Source organism: Lithobates pipiens, unplaced genomic scaffold, assembly GCF_037356315.1.
Source record: "Lithobates pipiens isolate NorthernLeopardFrog02 unplaced genomic scaffold, aLitPip1_a1.2 Scaffold_10, whole genome shotgun sequence".
Classification (NCBI taxonomy): domain Eukaryota; kingdom Metazoa; phylum Chordata; class Amphibia; order Anura; family Ranidae; genus Lithobates; species Lithobates pipiens.
The window spans coordinates 83,556,575-83,578,290 of NW_027507686.1; the positions used below are offsets into that span (position 1 = coordinate 83,556,575).

The 21,716-nt window shown below is 42.7% G+C and overlaps 1 protein-coding gene across 1 annotated transcript in view; it reads right to left on the reverse strand.

Moving 5' to 3' along the window:
- Nucleotides 1–21,716, reverse strand: part of LOC143933495 (transmembrane protein 272-like) — a 136,540-nt gene that overhangs the window by 4,455 nt on the left and 110,369 nt on the right. Inside the window, exons 4-6 of the mRNA XM_077456413.1 lie at nucleotides 9,187–9,246; nucleotides 8,910–9,086; nucleotides 2,120–2,274 (exon numbers count right to left, since the gene is read on the reverse strand). Of these exons, the coding sequence (XP_077312539.1) occupies nucleotides 2,120–2,274; nucleotides 8,910–9,086; nucleotides 9,187–9,246 (392 nt within the window). The remainder of the gene's footprint in view (nucleotides 1–2,119; nucleotides 2,275–8,909; nucleotides 9,087–9,186; nucleotides 9,247–21,716) is intronic.

Sequence of the window (21,716 nt, forward strand, 5' to 3'; positions counted from 1 at the left end):
TTTCCTTCAGATTTACCAAAACCATATAATATGAGGTCAAACCTTAGGAGTTTCAATGTGTATGCAATCAGGCAGGCCATTCTACTACATGGTTTTGGTAAACCTGGAGGAAAAACTCAGCAGAAAAACTTATAGTGTGTATGGGGCTTTAGAGTTCTGCATAGTCATGTGTACAGTGAGGTGCACATGACAGGCCAGAACCAGACCTGGTTGGACGCTTTGGGTATCAGCTTCCTCTGAGCCAATCAGTGGGTGTGCCGGGGCCCACTGAGGAGTCTGGGGAAGGGTACTTAAGATGTTGAGGTCACGTGTTACGAGTGGTTCGTTCGTGAGGCCCTAGCGGTCTGTCCCTGTTTCCTGCACCGAGGTAGCCCCGCGAGGGGTCCCGGTCATGGAGCATTCAATGCTCCGCAACATGCTTCTGTTGGTTACCCTCAATAGACCCGCCTGGTCTGGGGTAGGGATCCGTCTGTTCCCGAGTCTCGGAGCCGGCTAGTCCGAGGTGCAGTAACTGAGGGAGGATTCAAGGTGTCCGGGTGTGCTCTCGGCTTGGAGAGGCACCACAGCTCGTGAAGGTGACCAGGGGAGGACTTTTCAGGAGGGGGAACAAGTTGGCATCCTGAGAAGTGCCTGGTTACTGAGTTGGGAAGGACATTGACGAATCCACGCTTTTTTCAGTACTCTCAAAGAGACAGAGAACGTTCCAGGTACTGAGGAAAAAGGTTCCTGGTCACTTTCAGTTACAACTTGTTTAAGGTTAGAGATTTTACAAGTTCTGAATCAAAGTGCTGACTGCCATAATCTCTGGCTAGAGATTTGTTCAGCCTTGAAGCGCCCAGCTGTGAGTGGCTACTCTCTGGGTGGTACTAGAGACTTTGTTATGTCTGCAGTTTAAGGTGCCCCAGTTCTTCACCCTTGTCCTCTGTTCCTATACGAGACTGTGTTGTTGGATGTTACCCCTGCAAAATAAAACCTTTCAAAAGGACTTTATTGGTGTCAGCATCCAAAGTTGTTGGGTATCAACCCTGGGAACCCCTAGACGTTGAAGAACAAGCCAAGCAGATGTAACCGGTAAGCCCAAAAAGTTAAGGCCGCCCTGCAAAGGGTTATGGCCGCTACACACACAAATTCTGAAAAGTCACCTGCTTCAGCAGGAACTTGCCAACTTCAGTATGTGTGTACTCTTCTCTGTTCAGCAGAAGCCGGTCTAACAACTGGCTTCTGTTGAACAGTCATGCTGGAAAACCAGCATCAGATCATCAGGAGAGATCTCTGCATCAACACCGCCTGTCTTAATGGAGGAATCTATCAGTTTTTCTTTCCGTTCAACCAGCGAGCTGCATTACTTGTTAATGGCACCCCAAACGCATCTGCATTTGCTGCTGCCAAACCTCATTGTACTGCAGTACCATGCAGTTTGGTGCAGTGCAATCTGAAAGTAGTGACTGCACTATGTTTTGTGCATTCCTCCACGTTTGGCAAGCCAGACAAATGAATGGGTTTTCAAAACCAGATGGCAAAGGAACATGCGCATTCCAGTGTGAACCAACCCTTAGTAGAAGTTCAGGGAGGGGAAGTTTCACTTGTTTGCATCCACCCCCCTCCTCTTAAACAATTGCCACTTTATTGGAGGGGGGGGGGACAGGTACCTGGTTTTGACAGGTACCATCTCCAACATTCGGCTAGATTGCTGCGGCGATCCAAGTGGAGGTTCGGCATCCTCCCCTTTCCCCACAGACTTCTGAGACACATCACAGGTTCCAGAAGACTGCGGGATCATTCACAATGTGCAGCATGGCTTGTGCATGTGCAGTGGGAAACTGGTTGTGAAGCCATAAGGCTTCACTCCATTTCTTATTTAAGATGTTGGCGTCTGGACTCAAAGTGGTTTAAAGATTCACCTCGGGTGAGGACAGCGCTGGACCCCTGGGCAGGCAATTGTCCTTATATATAAAGTAAACATCTACAGTATTTGTAGCTGCTAACTTTTTTTTTGGGGGTGGGGGGGTCGACTGGAGCTCATCTTTAATATTAAATGATAATGATTTTCTCACTTATATTGGGCAAGTGTTGGGCATGTGGTAATATATACAGTATGTTTACATAATAGCTTACTTACCAGGAGACCTGCACAACATGTACAGAGACAAATGACTGCAACAAGGAATGCCAGAAAGATATACTCAAAGATCAGGATTCCAAACGCAAATTTATATACTAAATCATTGCAGCGTCTTGGATTGTCTTGATAGATTCGAAAAACCCAGACACTACCTAAAAGAAAAAACAAGGGAAAAATATGCCAGTTTTCAATTTGAGAAATATATCTGTAAAATATAATTTTTTAAATGTAGTAAGGGTCAGAAAAGATGCACAGTCCACAAAACACTTCTAAGTCTCTAAAGGTGTCTCTATAGGTGACAATTTGTGGCCAGATTGGGACACAGTTTAATATGTATGGTATCTACTGAGGTGGCTTTTCTCCTAATAAGCTGGCACCAGTGGCATTAGTAATGTGCCCCCAGTCACTTCTCAACACAGACTATACATAAATCTTTGCAAGATGTCTCTTACAGTCTTACAGAGTGACCTCTGCTATAATATAGGCAAAGGAAATCACAGTAGTGGAGATACTAGCAGTAGATTACCCTCTGATAATTAAGAATCTTTATTTTAGCCCAGTGACCGCAATTTTCAAATCACAATATAATTACATAACATAAATGAATACAAACTTTTATAGGTAAAGTTGATCCAGGGAATATCCGATTGCCTCCTGGCGGATTAGGAAGGGATTTATGTAATGAATAAATATTCCTGCGCTACCATGTAAAAAGCATCAAAAATGAACTGCTGCAGACACCGAATGTGGATCAAACTGTATCCACTACAAATAGTATTAAATTAAGAGAGTGTTGTTGTGCTCTTCTAAAGAGTAGTGAAATAGTAATATGATAGGAGAAATAGTAATGAAGATGTAGTGAGAGAAATACGTTACTATAATCCGCAGTACTGGTAGAAAGCCAGTAAGTGCAACAGATATAATATTTCCGTATAGGGAAAAGAATAGTCGTTGATAATACTAGAACAAAGTAAAATTTGAATAAAATTAAAGTGCAGCAAAAATTCATATAATAAGATCCTGTGCACGAAAGGTGAGTCAATATCTTCACCTTTCAATTAAAACATATCACACAGTGCAAAAATGCAAATGTAAACAGTAATGTATATAAAATCCGTGCAAAAATCCGCAATAAAGTGCAAAGTGAATGAGATCAAAAAATAATAAATAATATGTATACAGTACACTAAAGCAGTGTATAGATGGTGTTACTATGCATAACTTTCTGTGAATCTAACCTGTGCCGATAAAAAAAAAAAAAAAAAAAGTAACAACTGATATATGAATTTATATCACACAAATGATAAATTTGTGCAAATCCAACAAAAATGAGTGCTAGTCTATTTATCCAAAAAGTCTTCTATGCATAAATCGGCATATAAATATAATAAATATATTAATGTTCAGCCATGCATATAGTGCAAATATTCTAAAGTGCAGGTGCTTCACTCTGCAAGTATTTAGATGTGCAACAATTCCAAAAGGAGAAAACATCCAGGTGTTTCTCCACTTCGTGCAAACACACACTGATAAGTAGTGGCCCCTTACCTTGCGGTAAAGAGGTAATCGCATGTACACAAACACTGGATGTATTAGTTCTTCTCCCCCTATCCCTGGATATTTATCCCAATGGGTCCTTATTTTTCGTCTTTGTCTCTCAGTGGGAGCAAGAGCAAATCAAAAGAGGGGGGGGAGTACCATAGTGTAGTAATTTTAAACAATCGGCATATTTATTAAAATATTATACAGGGTACTCACATAAACAAATGAATAACACTTATCTCCTACCAGCAGCAAGCTCATGCTGGCTACGTCAATATGAAGCGCCTATCTTGTCACGACCACGTGACTTCATCAGGGGATCTCATGATATTTTACTCTGTTCTAGTATTATCAAAATCCATTCTTATATGAATTTTTGCTGCACTTTAATTTAATTCTAATTTTACTTTGTTCTAGTATTATCAAAATCCATTCTATTCCCTATACAGAAATATTATATCTGTTGCACTCTGCACTTACTGGCCTTCTACCAGTACTGCGGATTATAGTAACGTATTTCTCTCACTACATCTTCATTACTATTTCACTACTTTTTAGAACAGGAAGGGATTTGTTTCCCCTGCTGGAGCAAATTGAATCATGCTTTGCTGTTTTTTTTTTGCCTTCCTCTGGATCAAGTGTGGGTATAGGATTGTGTATATAGGATTGTAGAATTTATTTATTTATTTCTATGTTGATTGAACTAGATGGACTTGTGTCTTTTTTCAACCAGACTAACTATGTAACTGGGCTCAACTTAAAATTACCCACATTTTCAAAATCATGCGGTTACACAATTTAAATTAACGTTAGCTGTACGCAACAAACGCATACTGGAAATATAAAAATACTTAATTTTAAGGGAGTACAATTTCTAAGGATGAGGGCTGCTCTCCTAGACTTAGACTGGGAGGGAATATTGGCATAGATGAACACAGAACAGAAATAGGAATTCTTCAAAGAGTGTATGGGAACTCACTGCAAAGTATATTCCTATGGGCAAGAAGTTTAGAATGCTACAAATAAAACGGCTCAGCCAAAGTTAAAAAAAGCTATAAATAATAAGAAAAGCGCTGTTAAGAAATATAAAAAAAAATGAAGAAACACTATCATTGCTTAAATGTTACAAAGAATATAACAAAATATGTAAAAAGGACGTGAAAATTCAAAACAAAAACTACAGATTGCAAATGATAGTGGGAAAAACCGCCAATTTTTTTTTAAAATATATGAATAGTAAAAAGGTCAGGTCTGAGCATGTAGGGCCGCTACAAAATAATCTGGAGTGGTTGACTGGAGACAAAGAAAAGGCATATTAAATACTTTAGCTGTTTGTATACAAAGGAGCAAGGGGGAGCTCAAGTCCATAATGGGGAGGCAATTGACACAGCCCCGAATGATCAACATTGGCTCAAAAGTGATATGGTCCAGAAATATTTAGATAGAATAAAGGTGGATAAAGCACCTGGACCAGATGGCATCTACCCACAGATCCTAAAAGATTCAAAGCCATGGTTTCTAATTTTTAGGGACTCATTAAGGACTTGGAATAGTACCACTGGATTGGCGTAGGACCAATATGGTGCCTATATTTAAAAAGGTCAAAGTCTTTACCAAAGAACTAAAGACTTGTTAGTTTAACTGCTATAGTTGGGACGATACCAATTGCTGCAACAGCTGGCTGAATAGCTGAACAGGCCAAAGAAAAGGAAGTCTTTAATAATGACTGCAGTTTTTTTGTCAACAGGGTCTTTCAAGCCCTGTGCGTTATCTACCGGACAAGTTAAGTTCTTGTTTAAAGGAAGAGACTGCTGCATCTATGGTTGGCATTCTCCACTTCTCAACAAACTTTTCATCCATGGGATATAAAAGGGAAAACCTCTTAGGAGGAACAAATATCCTGTCAGGCTGTTCCCAATAAGCATACATTGCCAGTTCCCACAGAGGATGTAAGGGGAAATCCTGTGTGGCCTGAAGAGGCCTCAGGGACCCCAAAGAGGACAAAGGGGGCTCAGTAATCTCTGCAAGAGACAACTTAAAGGCAGAACAAACCATCTCGGTAAGAGTCAGGATAAAAAGCCTCTGCGACTGAGAGGCAGACATCAACTGGATATCTTCTTGTCCAGATTGCTCGGAAGCAGACTAATCCACCAGGCCCTCCACAGAATCCAGAGCTTTTAGCTCTTCCCCATCCTCAACCCAGTCCTACTCCAAACTAGGAGGCTCTGGCAAGGGGGATCTGTCACTCTTCTTGTCACCCTTCGGGATGGAGGCAATCATGTCAGCATTTATGTGCTCTAACGCAACTAGGGGCAAGGACAGTTCATCCTTAGTGATAAAGGGTGAAGCAACAGCGTTGACTTATTGACTGCTCGGAAGCCTCTGGTCTTTCAGGGGATACAACACTAGGGATACAACTAGGTTTATCGGGAACTACTGACGACATAGGTGTGCCCTTCCCTGTAGTGTTAGTGAGCAGCACACTGTGTCCTGAAGTCGCTATGGCAGCAAACGCTTTCTAAAGGTCTCATGAAAATACATTTCTAGTTAAAAGGAGAAATGGGGGGTACCTGAGCAGATGGAGAGATTCTAAGGTGTGGACAATGAGGTCCAAAGTACCAGAAGCAAAGTTTTCAGACGTCACTGTCACTACCATATCTTGCAGACGGCCAGGTATGGTCGCGCCCCAAGTGGCTTTGGGCGATATTAAACTCATGACTGTCTGTTCTTGCTCCTGTTTTCTTTACCTCTGAGCCACACCTCATTCTATTCAGCCTGCTTTCCAGCCATGCCTAGTTTAGCATGAAGTACTGTTGTGTTTGTACCTGTCACTCCTGGATCAGCTGAGGCAGGTTACCTAATTAGCTGGGTATTAAACTCTGTCTCACTCTGAGAGCTTTGTCAGTTCATTTTCTCAGGTTTGTCAAGTATACCTGGCTTCTGTTGCAGTGTTCCAGAGTTGCAAGACTGACCCCGGCTTCAGACCCTGGTTTTGTTTATCATTATCCTGACTTCTGGAATCCCTGTCTGCGGCTTTACCGCTACTATCCCATGGCTATTCCTGTCTAGCCCCTGTGCACAGATTCACAGCCCAGGTAGCTTATCTCTTTGTTACCGTGGGCTGTGTTTATTTGCAAGGGTGAGCGTACATCTCTGCGCCATGAACTCCAACCTAGGTAAGCCCTTACATCAGATTAACCCTGCATAACCTCATTATAGCCCTGTGCGCATAGTGTGCATTGGCATGCCTCCTCACCCCCTTTCCCTTGTGCCTGACATCCACCATGAGGGCAAGCGGATCCCCTAAGAATACTCAAAATCGGTTGCTGCAATTTAGGTGATTTTATAGCAAAAGTAATTGTTAGATTAGATTTGTTTTTTAAGATCATGTGCTGCATTAAGAAGCCAGGCTTCCCCCATTGATATGCAAATAAACCAGTTGGATTAGTTTAGGAGCTAAGCAGAGGACAGGGTATGATGTAAGCTGAAGTTTGGGGGGGGGGGATTAGTAGTTTAGGACTTTTTTAAACAATCATGTGGAGAGACAAAAGAGTTGTTTTGGAAGACAAAGAGACAAGACATGGCTGCTAGAAGCTGAGGGCCTTTGGAGTAGGTGTTGGACTCTGAGAAAAGAACCATGAAGAACATTCATCATGATTCCATCTCTATGTTGAGTAACTGTTTAGTTTACTTATTGAATACATATTGTACATGCTTAGAAAGGATAATTGGCTTGTGCATGTTGTAGGCATATGTTGTAACTATGAATTGTGCAGTTATATGTTTGGCTTTTCTATTTAGTAAAGCATTGATACACTACAGAAGTCTAAGCTTCCTTGGCTTTTACCACAAGAACCTTTATTAGACACCAAGCAAAAACACAGAGCAAAAAGGCCATAGGGGTGGTTGAATGATTGAATGTAGGACGTGTGAAGTGGAACCCGCAGAGGAAGGGGTACAAGGGAATAACACAGCAGATGAGGACTGACCCCTCCTGCATAGCGGTCGTCTTTGGGCATTGGGTGACATCGATGCGGATCTTCATTGCCCTGGACATGTAGCCAACTGCACCTCATTGTACTGTTTCAAGGGTGAGCACCAAAATGTGAGTCTGCCTAGGATCTTCAGCTAGGTAGAGAACCGACCTCTCTGTGTGAAGAACAGTGCATAGTCTTCCCAATCTTTCAGATAGAAATCGGGGTTCTAAACCAGAAAGAAACCTTCTCTCAGTAGAGAGAGGCTGTCCATCACCTAAGGACACTAGCAAAAAACAGATTGTTGCAAGTGGGAGAAGTTGTTGGGGTTGTCCTGACAGTTTTTGTTTGCCAGTGAAGCTGATAGCATATATCTTATAGTCTTGAATAATGGAAGCCGTGTCCTGTATTGTATGGTTAAGCAATTTAATTGTCACAGGAAATATAAAGAAAACCTACTAAAAGCCTATATTTCTCAAGAATTAATATTTCATCTTCACCTCGAATAGCCTAACAATATTTTTGAGCTGACCCCAGAGCAACTAATCAGAATTAACTTTCCTAAGTTCAGAGTACAACAAAAATATTTTTTTTGTTTGATGTGGGTATTGGGGTCCTTTTATTGTTTTTATTAAATGTGTGTTGTATTTAGATACATAATATGTAAAGTATAAATAAACAACATGATAAAAATGTATTAGAGAGTGTTAAAGAGAAGTTTGGGATTAAAAAAACAAAAACCATTTATACTCACCTAGGTGGATGCAGCATTGATCCGCTGCTGCATCTGTTCCCTGTCACCTCTACACCTAGAACTGAGTAATCAAAGACAGCGGATCGCTCTGTCCTCAGTGCTCAGAGAGCTGCACTGTGCAGGGGGCAGGAGCGTCTGGCTCAGGGTCTTAGCATTACGTCGAGAGGCCGAACCAGCTGGTAGTCCAGGGCATCCTGGTGGATCCTCACATTAAATTCACAATCTCTCTAGAGTCTGGACCAGCTGAGTGATGTCAGCCAACAGTGGGCTTTAGCTGAATGTGGGTCACAGGAGTGCAGAATGGAGGGCACTCCTATGATCCCCAGGAGTAGTAGGACCAAAAGCGCTTTGGCCATACTTCTCCTTTAAGAATATCTCTTGTATCTGCATTTGAAGTTCCCATCTGCAGCTAGTATTTTATAGTTACATCATGGATTATGTGTTTTTCCTCTTAAATTTTTAACAGGAAATTACTTGCACATATTGTGAGGATATAATAAAATCCAACTACATGTACCTGCAATAAACCAGGCAAAAGAAAAGAGGCCCAGCACACTCTCTATACCATATGCCACTTTTTCAGCAACCAACTTCAGCGGGATTAGGGCAAATGCTAGCAGATGAAAGACGCCAGCTACTATCAAGTAGATTGGGATTTTGGGTTCAACTGGACAGTTGTAAACATGCATGGACCCTGCAGATAAATGGAAACAACAATGTCAATTTTTGCATTAATGGTAAAATTAAATTGACAAAGAATGTAATATATTTTAAATAGGTTCTCTGTTTGTTACCTATGATAATCATGGCAAGGCTGAGTGTTGTCCAGAGCAATAAAGTGAAGAGTTGCGAGGCTGAAAAAGATGATAAAATGCAAATGTTACTGAACATTTTAATTAATCAAAAAATGTATAAGAAATAAAAGAGAATGTGAAGCACTCATTTAAAAGATGAATAACATATCAAATCTTAATGTCTTTTATACACAGATAATATGTATAGTATTTCTTTTCAGTACACTCATCTCCATCTCAAACTTCCCAAAATGTTTTTTTCCCCCCAGAATCCATTTGTGCATGCTTGCCCTTCTATTTTATGTCCATGTTTTAATTCCAATGATTTGAATATTTCCCTATAAAGGTGCTTTCTGTGTAGGGTTGCAAACTTTGCTTCAAGCCAAACCTGCACACTTTAGCGGCACAGAGCATTTTTTTTAAGGGGGAACACAGTGGACTGGTGTAAAGGGGAACTATTATGCAAGGGGGTTTCTGCTCACCAAAGCTGCCAATTACAGAGTTTCCAGCATTTCCCATTAAATTAGGGTTCCCCAATTTCCTCGTACATCAGAGTCTGCAGAGCACCCCTTAGATCCGAGTCCCCCTTTCCTTAGTGTACTCAGGAGGAGGCAACAGGGAGAAGGGGGGAGGAGGGAAACTTCAGTCACAAATAGTGGATGGTGAGCTCACTCACCTGAGAATGGAGGCCCAGGCATCGACATCTTTCAACCATGATGTATCTGCCGGTTGATCGGCTTCAAGTTTCCCCAAACTTTTTCTGAGGCACAGCATGCCGGAGATTGGAGTGTAGGCAGGCAGACACAGCAGGGTAGTCGCGGGAGGAGGAGGAGCGGACCAAGCCCTCTCTCCTTGCTTGTTCGTGTGGGGGGGGGGGGCTGTGCGGGCTCTTGGCAGTGTCAGAGGGACAGGCAGTTGTGGTACTTGGGGAGCCGCTGTCTGGTCTAAATAATGTGTCCAACATAGGTCTATTGCATAGAGCCTATAGCACCCAAAAAACTCAAACGCACGCGCATATATATGTATATCCTATTCATTAAGGAGAAACATCCTCATTTAAAACCATAACCCCCCCAGTAAAACAGTACCTGACATAATTAAAAGTAGAATCATTAGTGTCAATATATAATCATAACTGTACTGTTGCAGATAGCCAGTTGAAGGGAAAAGAAAAAAGAAGGGGACCCTCCGGAAAAAATAGCTGCACAGTGCTCCATTAAAAATGCAGTAAATAGTCACAAACTTCACACAATGAAGAACCACACATATCAAGGCTGTAGGAGATCTGATTGGCCTCATGTACACTGCAGCTGCTAAATTCACGTTTAGGAGCAGTTGGGTGTTTTATCAGCAGCCTTGAACTCTCCTCAATGTTATCTCATCTTAAGGTTCCATGCACACTGGAGTTCATAAACTGCAGTTTATTGGAGTTTGGGCATGTTTTTAAAAGCCCATAAACTCCACTCTGTTAGCCTATGTGTCCATGCACACATGGATGTTTTTTAGCTTTAATGAGCAGTGGAGTTTATGGGCTTTTTTCTGAACACCACAAACTCGTATTCAAAGTGACGTTTTTTACCGCCAAAAAACGACAAACGCTGATAAACGCTTATAAACGCGCATTAATTAGTGTTCGGCATTATATTTTTTCAGTGCATTGTGGGAGTTTGGAATGAACTGTGGGATTTTTTTTGAGGAGAGGGGGGGGGGAGAGGAGATTGGGGGGAGGGGGATAGAGCGCAAAAGAGAGAGAGAGTGCGCGAGTGAGAGAGTGAGATGGGGGTCAGAAGAGAAAGAGGGAGAGAGAGAGAGAGAGAGAGAGAGAGAGAGGGAGAGAGAGAGGGGGAGAGAGAGAGAGGGAGAGAGAGAGGGAGAGAGAGAGAGAGGGAGAGAGAGAGAGAGAGAGAGAGGGAGAAGGAGAGAGGGAGAGAGAGAGAGGGAGGGAGAGGGAAAGGGAGAGGGAGGGAGAGGGAAAGGGGGAGGGAGGGAGAGGGAGAGGGAGAGAGAGAGAGGGAGAGAGAGAGGGAGAGGGGGAGAGGGAGAGGGGGAGAGGGAGAGGGGGAGAGGGAGAGGGAGAGGGGAGAGGGAGAGGGGAGAGGGGAGAGGGGAGAGGGGAGAGGGAGAGGGGAGAGGGGAGAGGGAGAGAGGAGAGGGAAAGGGAGAGGGAAAGGAAGAGGGAGAGGGAAGGGAGGCAGGAAAAGGCAGGCAATCTTAAACGCTTGCCAACCAGCGCACGCTGATGTACGTCGGCAGAATGGCACTGGCAGGCAAAAGGTCATACAGATACGTCCCATTTAAGAAGCGGTGTCACGAGCGTGTCGTGTCACCGCAGTCTCCGTGACCGTGGGTCAAATGTTTTTGTTATAGTGCAAAAAATCTAAAATTGCAGAGGCGATCAAATACCACCAAAAGAAAGCTCTATTTATGGGAAAAAAGGGACGTTAATTTTGTTTGGGTACAACGTCACACGACTGTGTAATTGCCATTTAAAGTGGCGCCGTGCCGAATCGCAAAAAGTGCTCTGGTCAGGAAGGGGGTAAAATCTTCCGGGGATGAAGTGGTTAAGCAAGTGCAGAAGTTTTGCCTGTCACAATGGCCTGAGATTTGGGTATCCCGCTACAGATAACTTTATACCTGAGATGCAGTGATCCTTCTCAGATTACTTGATGGACTGAGTGATAAATATACATACACTCTGTATATAAAATGTATAAGTGGAACTGCTCATGGCTTTAGAATAGAATATACAATGACCTTTTGCACATTTGTTATGCTTGATAACGCTGTGAAGCTTATTCCTGTCTAGACTACATTACTACATTATTCTTGTGTCAGCAGTAGGATATCAGCAGTAGGATATGCACCTTAATTAGGCGCACTTGGCAGATATCCGGCTTTACTGGAATATAGCTGCTATTTTTGTAGATCGATACAGACTCATGTAGGAATATGTAGTGTTGGACATTAAACCTTAATAAACCCAAAAGCAAACCTCTAAACCCTACCCTGCCCCACCCCTAATTCAATCCCTAAACACGCCCTCATAAATGATCTCATGAAAGGACACTGTTAAATATTTTATGCAGAATTAAGATACAACAAATAAATATTAAAGGTTGTAAACCCTTTACAATCACTTTAAACTACAGGTAAGCCTAATTATGCACGGTTTAGGAGAAATCCCTGTATTTGCCGACGTCATGCGGCACATGCGTACGTACCATTGCTTCAGTTGTACTGTGCCATTCCCGGCTGCCGCTGCGCATGCGTGGGAGTGACGGGGGCTCCAGCCAATCACAGCGCCAGAGCTGTGATACCCGGAAGTAACCTCTGGGATAGATGTCGCTGGCCAGAGGGGGAGACGAGGACAGCTGCAGGGGCTTCGCTCTTGGGTAAGTAATTCATAATGCCTTCATCTTGCAGGGTGTTTTTTTTTTTCCAGGAGGGTTTACAACCACTTACCTACAACTTTATCAGTTGAGCCTATCGGTGTTCCTCAACGGCAGCATATAAGTGCCCAACAGTGCAGCCTCATCAGCGCCCATGAATGCAGCCTCATCAGCGCCCATGAATGCAGCCTCATCAGCGCCCATGAATGCAGCCTCATCAGCGCCCATGAATGAAGCCTCATCAGCGCTCATGAATGAAGCCTCATCAGCGCTCATGAATGAAGCCTATCTCTGCACAGGAATCGCAGGGAGGAGAGCTGGACAGATCACAGAGAGGACTTCCCACTGACACAGGTTGGATCTTAAATGCTGGCCACTGTTAAAGTCCCACTCTACAATATAGACGTTGCACTACTTTGATTTCCCGGCATTGGACCGGTGTGCTGTCTATCATAAGAGCCGGTCCAGGAGGACTTTGACGGTGGCCAGCGTTTCAGATACAAGCTGTGTCAGAGAAGGAATTCCCCTCTGTGTGTGATCTGGCTGGCTCTCCTCTCCCTTCCCCCACAGTCCTGGCTGACCAGGTGATGGACCAGGTGATGGACTGGCCAAGCATGTCTCCAGACCTAAACCCTATTGAGCATCTGTGGGGCAGCCTCAAAAAGGTGGAGAGGCGCAAGGTCTCCAACATCCACAAGCTCTGTGATGTCGTCATGGAGTGGAAGAGAACTCCAGTGGCATCCTGCAAAGCTCTGGAGAACTTCATGCCCAAGAGGGTTAAGGCAGTACTGCAAAATAATGGTGGCCACATGAAATATTGAAATTTTGGGGCCAATTAGGACATATTCACATAGGGGTGTACTCCCTTTTGTTGCCAGCGGTTTAGACATTAATGGCTGTGTTTTGAGTTATTATGAGGGGACAGCAAATTTACACTGTTCTACAAGCCGTACTCTCACTACTTTGTAGCAAAGTTTAATTACTTCAGTGTTGTCACATGAAAAGATATAATAAAATATTTACAAAAATGTGAGGGATGTACTCACTTTTGTGAGATACTGTATATCTGCAGTCAGTGATGGAGGAAGGTCTCTATATACAGGAAGGAAGGTGGGCTATATAGCTGTATATGACACAGGACTGATGAGATGAGACACAAATGAGATGGCATTGGTGGGCACAAATGAAATGACACCGGTGGGCACAGATAAGACGGCACTAGTGGGAGCAGATGACACAGATGGGATGGCACTGGTGGGCACAGATGAGACTGCAGTGATGAGGTATACACAGAAAGGAAGAAGGTGGGTCTATATAGCTGTATACACTACACAGGACAGATGTACTCACAATTTGTGTATATTATCTGTGTAGTAGTGTATACAGCTATAGATACACCCACACCTTCTTCCTTCCTGTATATAGAGACCTACCTCCATCATCATTGACTGCAGACACACATCTGTCGTGTTACTGTATATATAGCTGTATACAGGACAGATGTATATCTGCAGTCAGTGATAAATGGAGGAAGGTCTTTATATACAGGAAGGAAGGTGAGGTATATATAGCTGTATATGAGACGGTACTAGTGGGTACAGATGGGACCGCACTGGTGGGCACAGATGAGACTGCAGTTATGGGCACAGGCAGGCAGCACGGATAAGACTGAACTTATGGGCACTGATAGGCTGCACTGATATGCAATGGACATCATCCACTGCCCTACTGACTGTCCACTGCTTTACTGACACAGTCCACAGCCAAATATCTGTAGAAGAGGTTTCCACCATCCCTGTTAAGTTTGCAGTCATTTTTTATGTCTTATGTTCAGTGTGATGTATATATGACTACATATCACAAAGACGGGTACTGTGGCGATATTGAAGTTTGAGGTCTACATTCATTAGAGCAGTTGTTGGCAATCCCCGTCACACGCGGCACGTGGACACCCTTCGGGTGCTACTTGGGAGCGATCCTGGGAGACACACCTCGCACACGTGAAAGCTGGTCTATTTGAGCGGATTTATAGAGAAGCAGTGCGTACGTGGACAACGGTCAGGGGGGGGGTGGTTGCATATGAGAATGATCCTGGGAGACCCAAATCCCACAAGTGAATGCCGGTCCAGTTCAGCCAGTCAGTGGCACAGTGGCAGTATAGAGGAGATTCAGCAGTGGGACTGGTCCCCATCCACCTCTTTTCCCGCCGGCATCAGTGAGCACTTTCCATTGATTCCAGCTGTGGAGAGAGGGAATCGAGTGCCCTGGGGCCAGCAGCACTGCTCATGGCGGTAATTATGCACTTTTTTCCCCCTCTGTGGGCTTTTCACATGTGTGGACCTGCTGTCTCTGAACCCTCCTCTGCTTAAAGGATAAGTTCACATTTAGAGAAAACTCTGTAAGGTGAACTTACACAGGTCCCCCTCCTTGCCCCCCCCCCCCCAGGGCCCACTGACCTGTACCGACAAAATCTCCAGTTCTAAGCCCCGTTATACCCACGCCGCGAGCCGGGGGCTTAGAAATCCTCTGAATGTTGGGGGGCATTTTAGAGCATTCTAATTGGTCACCGGCGTCAAATGGGCGGCGCCAATCAGCAGCCGCATAGCCCGTCCTGTCAGCTATGCAGAAGACGTGAGGATGGAGAGAGAATTTCTAAGCCCCGGCTCCTGACGTAGATATACTGGGGCTTGGAACTGGAGATTGTGGCGGTACAGGTCAGCGGGACCGTGGGGGTGGGTACCTGTGTAAGTTCACCTTACAGATTTTTCTGTAAAGGTGAACTTACACTTTAAGTAGCCATGTGACAGACTCAAGCATAAGGGGAGACAAATGAGAAATGTCACATGCCAGGATTTATGAGAAATGCCACATCCCAAGCCTTGAGGTGTGATGGGGCAGGAATTGGGACTGATCAGATGTGTAAAGGTGCAGAAATTGGGACTGATCCGAAGTGTAAAGGTGCAAGAATTGGCACTGATCCGAGGTGTGAAGAGACAGGACTTGGGACTGATCTGAGAGGGTGAAGGGACAGGAATTGCGACTGATCTGAGGATTGAAGGGGCAGGAATTGTGACCGATCTGAGGTGTGTAATAAAAGGTGCAGGAATTGGGACTGGCATATACATTTCAACTTTACCAGAGTTACCTTGCAGTATATATTTCCTTTTCGTGATTGAGAGTGTGAACGTTTTGTTTTATGCGCTCTGTTTTTTCGAAAAAAATTTTTGCCACACTCTGCTTTAAAGGTTGCCTACCACTGCATTTGAGGGTTCCGCCATTATTGTGTTTTTATCCATACGCTGCACATAGAGGACTGCTTTGCTGTTTGTAATTTGTGGTTGGACTACAGCTTCCAGTTTTCCTTTTGGGCTTATTTCCTGGGAATGGGACAAGGCAACCCTGGGTGCAAGTCATATACATGCTAATTCAGCTTGACACACACATGAAGGTGGACTTGAAACATCCAGATAGCCATTGTTTGTTCCAATTAATGTCTCACATAGAAACAAAAACCCCCCTTGCCATAGAATCCGTCTAACTGATCTGGAAGTAATTTGCAGGACATCCTGTACTTGGTTGACATCTCGACAGTATTTGAAGTACTCTTCAGACATACTTACATTTTTCTAAATGGCAGGCATTTTGATCCTTGAACTTACACCTCACTAGATTGCTATATCATTAAGTTTGTTCACTCCTGATGAAGGTTCTGAATTATCAGCAACTGGAAATGCGTCGGGTGTGGGTGATATAGGACAAGCATTGTTTTAATCATATTTTGTTCTGTATATATGTTTGTTTATTTATTAATATACCAGGAGGACATTGTTTAGCCCATTTGCACTTCCGGGTAATATTATGTACATTGTGTAATTTATGAATAAAAATTGTATATTATTGTGTCCATGTGTGTCCGGAGTTGATGGTCATTTAAAATCCCACCCACTCAGGGGGAAGCCTTTTTTTTTACAAGTATATAGGGATTGGACCACTTCACCGTTATTTGACTAATTTTCAGTTCTTTTCTCGTCCATTATTGTGTTTTTGATTAGTACGTTACAAGCTGTTTAAATAAGGAGTATCAAGCAGCACTTACAAATTGTGATTACATCTGTCCTGTGTAGCGTATACAGCTATATATAGCCACACCTTCTTCCTTCCTGTATATAGAGACCTTCCTCTATCATCAATGACTGCAGATATACATCTGTCCGGTTACTGTATATATAGCTTTATACAGGACAGATGATGTATATCTATATCTGCAGTCAGTGATGATATAGGAAGGTGAAGGAAGGTGGGTGTATATAGCTGTATACTCCCACCTTTCTTCCTGACTATTTAGCTAGAATTAGACATGGGAAAACGTTGTCATCTGTGTGTAACAATCCTTGTGCGATTGGTTGGTTGGTTGCAATTCTTGATTATGGACTATAAAAGGCGCTGAATGTTATAGCAAGCAATGCATGAGATTATTTTGTTAATAAGGAAAATTAAAAAATAAAATGTATAAAAAGGAAAATGAATGCAGCCAATAATCCATGGTCTGGTAAACTATTTTTTTTTCTTCTTGGCTTTCAATTCTAGATGTTTTTCTGAAGTTTCACTTTAACCACTTTCAGGCCGGACCATTTTGCTGGCTTAAGACCAGACCTCTTTTTGCGATTCAGCACTGCCTCGCTTTAACTGACAATTGCGCGGTTGTGCAACGTGGCTCCCATACAAAATTGACGTCCTTTTTTTTTACGACAAATAGAGCTTTCTCTTGGTGGTATTTGATCACCTCTGCGGTTTTTATTTCTTGCGCTATAAACAAAAATAGAGCGACAATTTTGAAAAAAACGCATTCTTTTTTACTTTTTGTTATAATAAATATCCCCCCCAAAAAAAAAAAAAAAAATATATATATATATATATATATATATATATATATATATATATATATATAAAATTCCATCAGTTTTAGGCGAATATGTATTCTACATATTTTTGGTAAAAAAAAAAAATCGCAATAAGCAATTATTGATTGGTTTGCACAAATGTTATAACGTTTACAAAATAGGTTTAGATATAGTTTTGTGGCATTTTTATTACTTTTTTTTTTTTTTACTAGCAATGGCGACGATCAGTGATTTTTATTGTGACTGCGACATTATGGCAGACACATCGGACATTTTTGACACATTTTTGGGACCATTGTCATTTATACAGCAATCAGTGCTATATAAATGCACTGATTCCTGTGTAAATGACACTGGCAGTGAAAGGGTTAACCAGGGGGTGGCAGTGTAGGGGTTAAGTGTTCCTAGGGGTGTTACTAACTGTGGGGGGCTGGACTTTGTGTTAGTGAACGCTGATCTCTGCTCCAATCACATGGAGCAGAGATCAGTGTCACTTGTTGCTAGGCAGAACAGGGAGATTTTACTACGCCATCTCCCTGTTCAGCCTCCCTGTGAGACGATCGCGGGTATATCCACAGCGATCGAGTCCGCGGGACCCGCGACCGGACTCACGGGGGTCCCGACCGTCACGCGAGTGCGCCGCCGGTGGCGCGCACGCGATGGCAGGGCGGCATATAGAAATGGACGTACCTGTACGCTAATATGCCTGCCCGTGCCATTCTGCCGACGTACATCGGTGTGCGCTGGTCGGGAACTGGTTAAGGAGCAACTAGCATTAGGCTAGAATAAAAATAAGTTCACTGAATGTTTTAGGTAAAGCTGTTTCAGAAGCAAAAAAATTAATGTTTAAAATAGGAAGGAGTAGTATGTTGACCTGGACATTTTCTAGATAGGCAACTCCTATCCTCTTATTGATTAGTGGTATGTTATTAACAAACAAAAAAAAACAAAAAAAAAAAACACACACACAACAGTGGTGATCCCTGGCTCTATCACACACTCATTTACTAAGGCAGCCATCACTGCTTGTGACTGATGACACGGTCCATGTGTCAAGCTGGAGGGAAAAGTAAGTCTTGCAGACATAAAATGATCACCTTTTCCAAAGTCCTGTTTAATAAGAAGATGCCCCCTGTGGACCACTTGTTGTTATTCTCGTTCTGGGGCCCTTAAAGTTGAATTATTAATCCCAGCTATACTGGGCCAGAACTGGGGTGGAATCTGAGTTGCACACATCCAGCAAGTGTGCGGGGCTGTAAATGCAGCATCCTTATGCCCCACACACACGGTCGGAAATTCCGATCAGATTATGTTGTTGGAAAATCCAGTCGGAGCTGGATTTAAAATTTTCCGACAACAAAATCCGATCTGACTTTTTCCGTTTGTGTGTAGAGAATTCCGACGCACAAAGTGCCACATAGTTACATAGTTACATAGTTACATAGTTAGCCAGGTTGAAAAAAGACACAAGTCCATCCAGTTCAACCTTAAAAACAAATAAATAAAATAAAAAATAATCGTACAATCCAGATACCCAATTTTATGCCCACAATTGATCCAGAGGAAGGCGAAAAAAAAACCCAGCAGAGCATGCTCCAATTTACTACAGCAGGGGAAAAAAATTCCTTCCTGATCCCCCAATAGGCGATCGGATTTTCCCTGGATCAACTTTACCTATGTTAGTACCTAGTTATATTATGTACCATCAGGAAAGTATCCAAGCCTTTCTTAAAGCAGTCTACTGAACTGGCCAGAACCACCTCTGGTGGGAGTCTATTCCACATTTTCACTGCTCTAACTGTGAAGAAACCTTTCCGTACTTGAAGCTGAAATCTCTTTTCCTCTAGACGTAAAGAGTGCCCCCGTGTCCTCTGGGTTGACCGTACAGAGAACAACTCAACACCAAGTTCACTATATGGACCCCTAATATATTTGAACATGTTAATCATATCCCCCCTTAATCTCCTCTTCTCAAGAGTGAATAAATTTAGTTCCTCTAATCTCTCCTCATAGCTGAGTTCCTCCATGCCTCTTATCAGTTTGGTTGCCCTTCTCTGCACTTTCTCCAGTTCCCCGATATCCTTTTTGAGAACTGGTGCCCAAAACTGAACGGCATATTCCAGGTGAGGTCTTACTAATGATTTGAACAGGGGCAAAATTATATCTCTCTCTCTGGAGTCCATACCTCTCTTAATACAAGAAAGGACTTGGCTCGCTTTGCAAACAGCAGCTTGGCATTGCATGTTGTTATTGAGCTTATGGTCTACCAAAACCCCCAGATCCTTCTCCACTATGGATTCCCCCAGTTGTACTCCCCCTAGCATGTATGATGCATGCATATTCTTAGGCCCCAAGTGCATAACTTTACATTTATCAACATTAAACCTCATCTGCCACATAGTCGCCCAATTAGACAGTGTATTGAGGTCGGCTTGTAAATTGGAGACATCCTGTAAAGACGTTATTCCACTGCATATCTTGGTGTCATCTGCAAAGACAGAAATATTACTTTTGATGCCAGACGCAATATCATTTATAAAGATGTTAAAAAGTAAGGGTCCCAACACTGAACCTTGGGGTACACCACTGATAACCTTAGACCATTCAGGGTAAGAGTCATTAACCACGACTCTTTGAATTCTGTCTTCTAGCCAATTTTCTATCCATTTACAAACTGATATTTCCAAACCTGTAGACTTTACCTTACACATGAGCCGTGTGTGCGGAACTGTATCGAATGCTTTTGCAAAATCCAAGTATACCACGTCCACCGCCACCCCTCTGTCCAAGGTTTTACTTACCTCCTCATAAAAAGAAATCAGATTTGTCTGACAACTTCTGTCTTTCATGAATCCATGCTGTCTGTTGCTTAAAGTGTTATTGTTCAGCAAGAACTCGTCGATGTGGTCTTTTATTAAACGCTCCAGTATCTTCCCAGCTATAGAAGTTAAGCTAACAGGTCTATAGTTACTTGGTAAAGACTTTGATCCCTTTTTAAATATAGGCACCACGTTCGCCCTGCGCCAATCCAGTGGGACTATTCCCGTCATTAATGAGTCCCTAAAAATTAGATACAATGGCTCTGAAATTACAGAGCTCAATTCTTTTAGGATCCGTGGGTGGATGCCATCAGGTCCAGGTGCTTTATCCACCTTTATTCTGTCTAAGTATTTCTGGACCATATCCCTTTTGAGCCATTGTGGATCATTTGGGGCTGTGTCACTACCACCCCCATTATGGACATGAGCTCCCCCATGCTCTTTTGTGTACACAGAGCTGAAGAAAGTGTTTAATAAATTAGCCTTCTCTTTGTCCCCAGTCACCAACTCTAGATTGTTTTGTAAAGGGCCTACATGCTCAGACTTGACCTTTTTACTATTAATATATTTGAAGAATTTTTTGGGGTTTGTCCTACTATCTTTTGCAATCTGTCGTTCGTTTTGAATTTTTGCATCCTTGATTTCCTTTTTACATATACTGTTAATTTCTTTGTAACATTTAAATGACACTAGTGATCCTTCATTTTTATATTTTTTAAAAGCTCTTCTCTTACAGTTTATAGCTTTTTTAACTTTGGCCGTGAGCCACATAGGTTTTGTTTTTAGCCTTTTAAACTTATTGCCCATGGGAATATACTTTGCAGTGAGGTCCCCAACAGTCTTTTTGAAGAATTCCCATTTCTGTTCTGTGCCCATTGAAGCGAATATTCTCTCCCAGTCTAAGTCCTGGAGAGTAGCCCTCATCCTTGGAAAATTAGCTCTCTTGAAGTTAAGTGTTTTTATCTTACCCGTATGTATTTCTTGTTTAGCGCTAACATCAAAGGAAATCATGTTATGATCACTGCTACCCAGGTGTTCCTTTATCTGGACATTAGTAATAAGCTCTGCATGGTTTGAGATTACCAGGTCCAACAGAGCTTCATTCCTAGTTGGGGCCTCAATAAACTGGACCAAAAAATTGTCCTGTAATAGGTTTATCATTTTTTGCCCTTTAACTGTCCCAGCAGTGCCATTACTCCAGTCAATTTCTGGGTAGTTAAAATCCCCCATTATTATCACTGTCCCAGCCCTTGCAGCCCTTTCCATCTGTGCAAGGAGCTGAGTCTCCACCTCCTCATTCACATTGGGTGGTCTATAACAAACTCCAACGATTAACTTTGAACTACCCCCATCTAAATGCAGTTCCACCCATAATGCTTCGGACTCATCACACTCTCCATCCACCAGGTCCTCTTTCACAC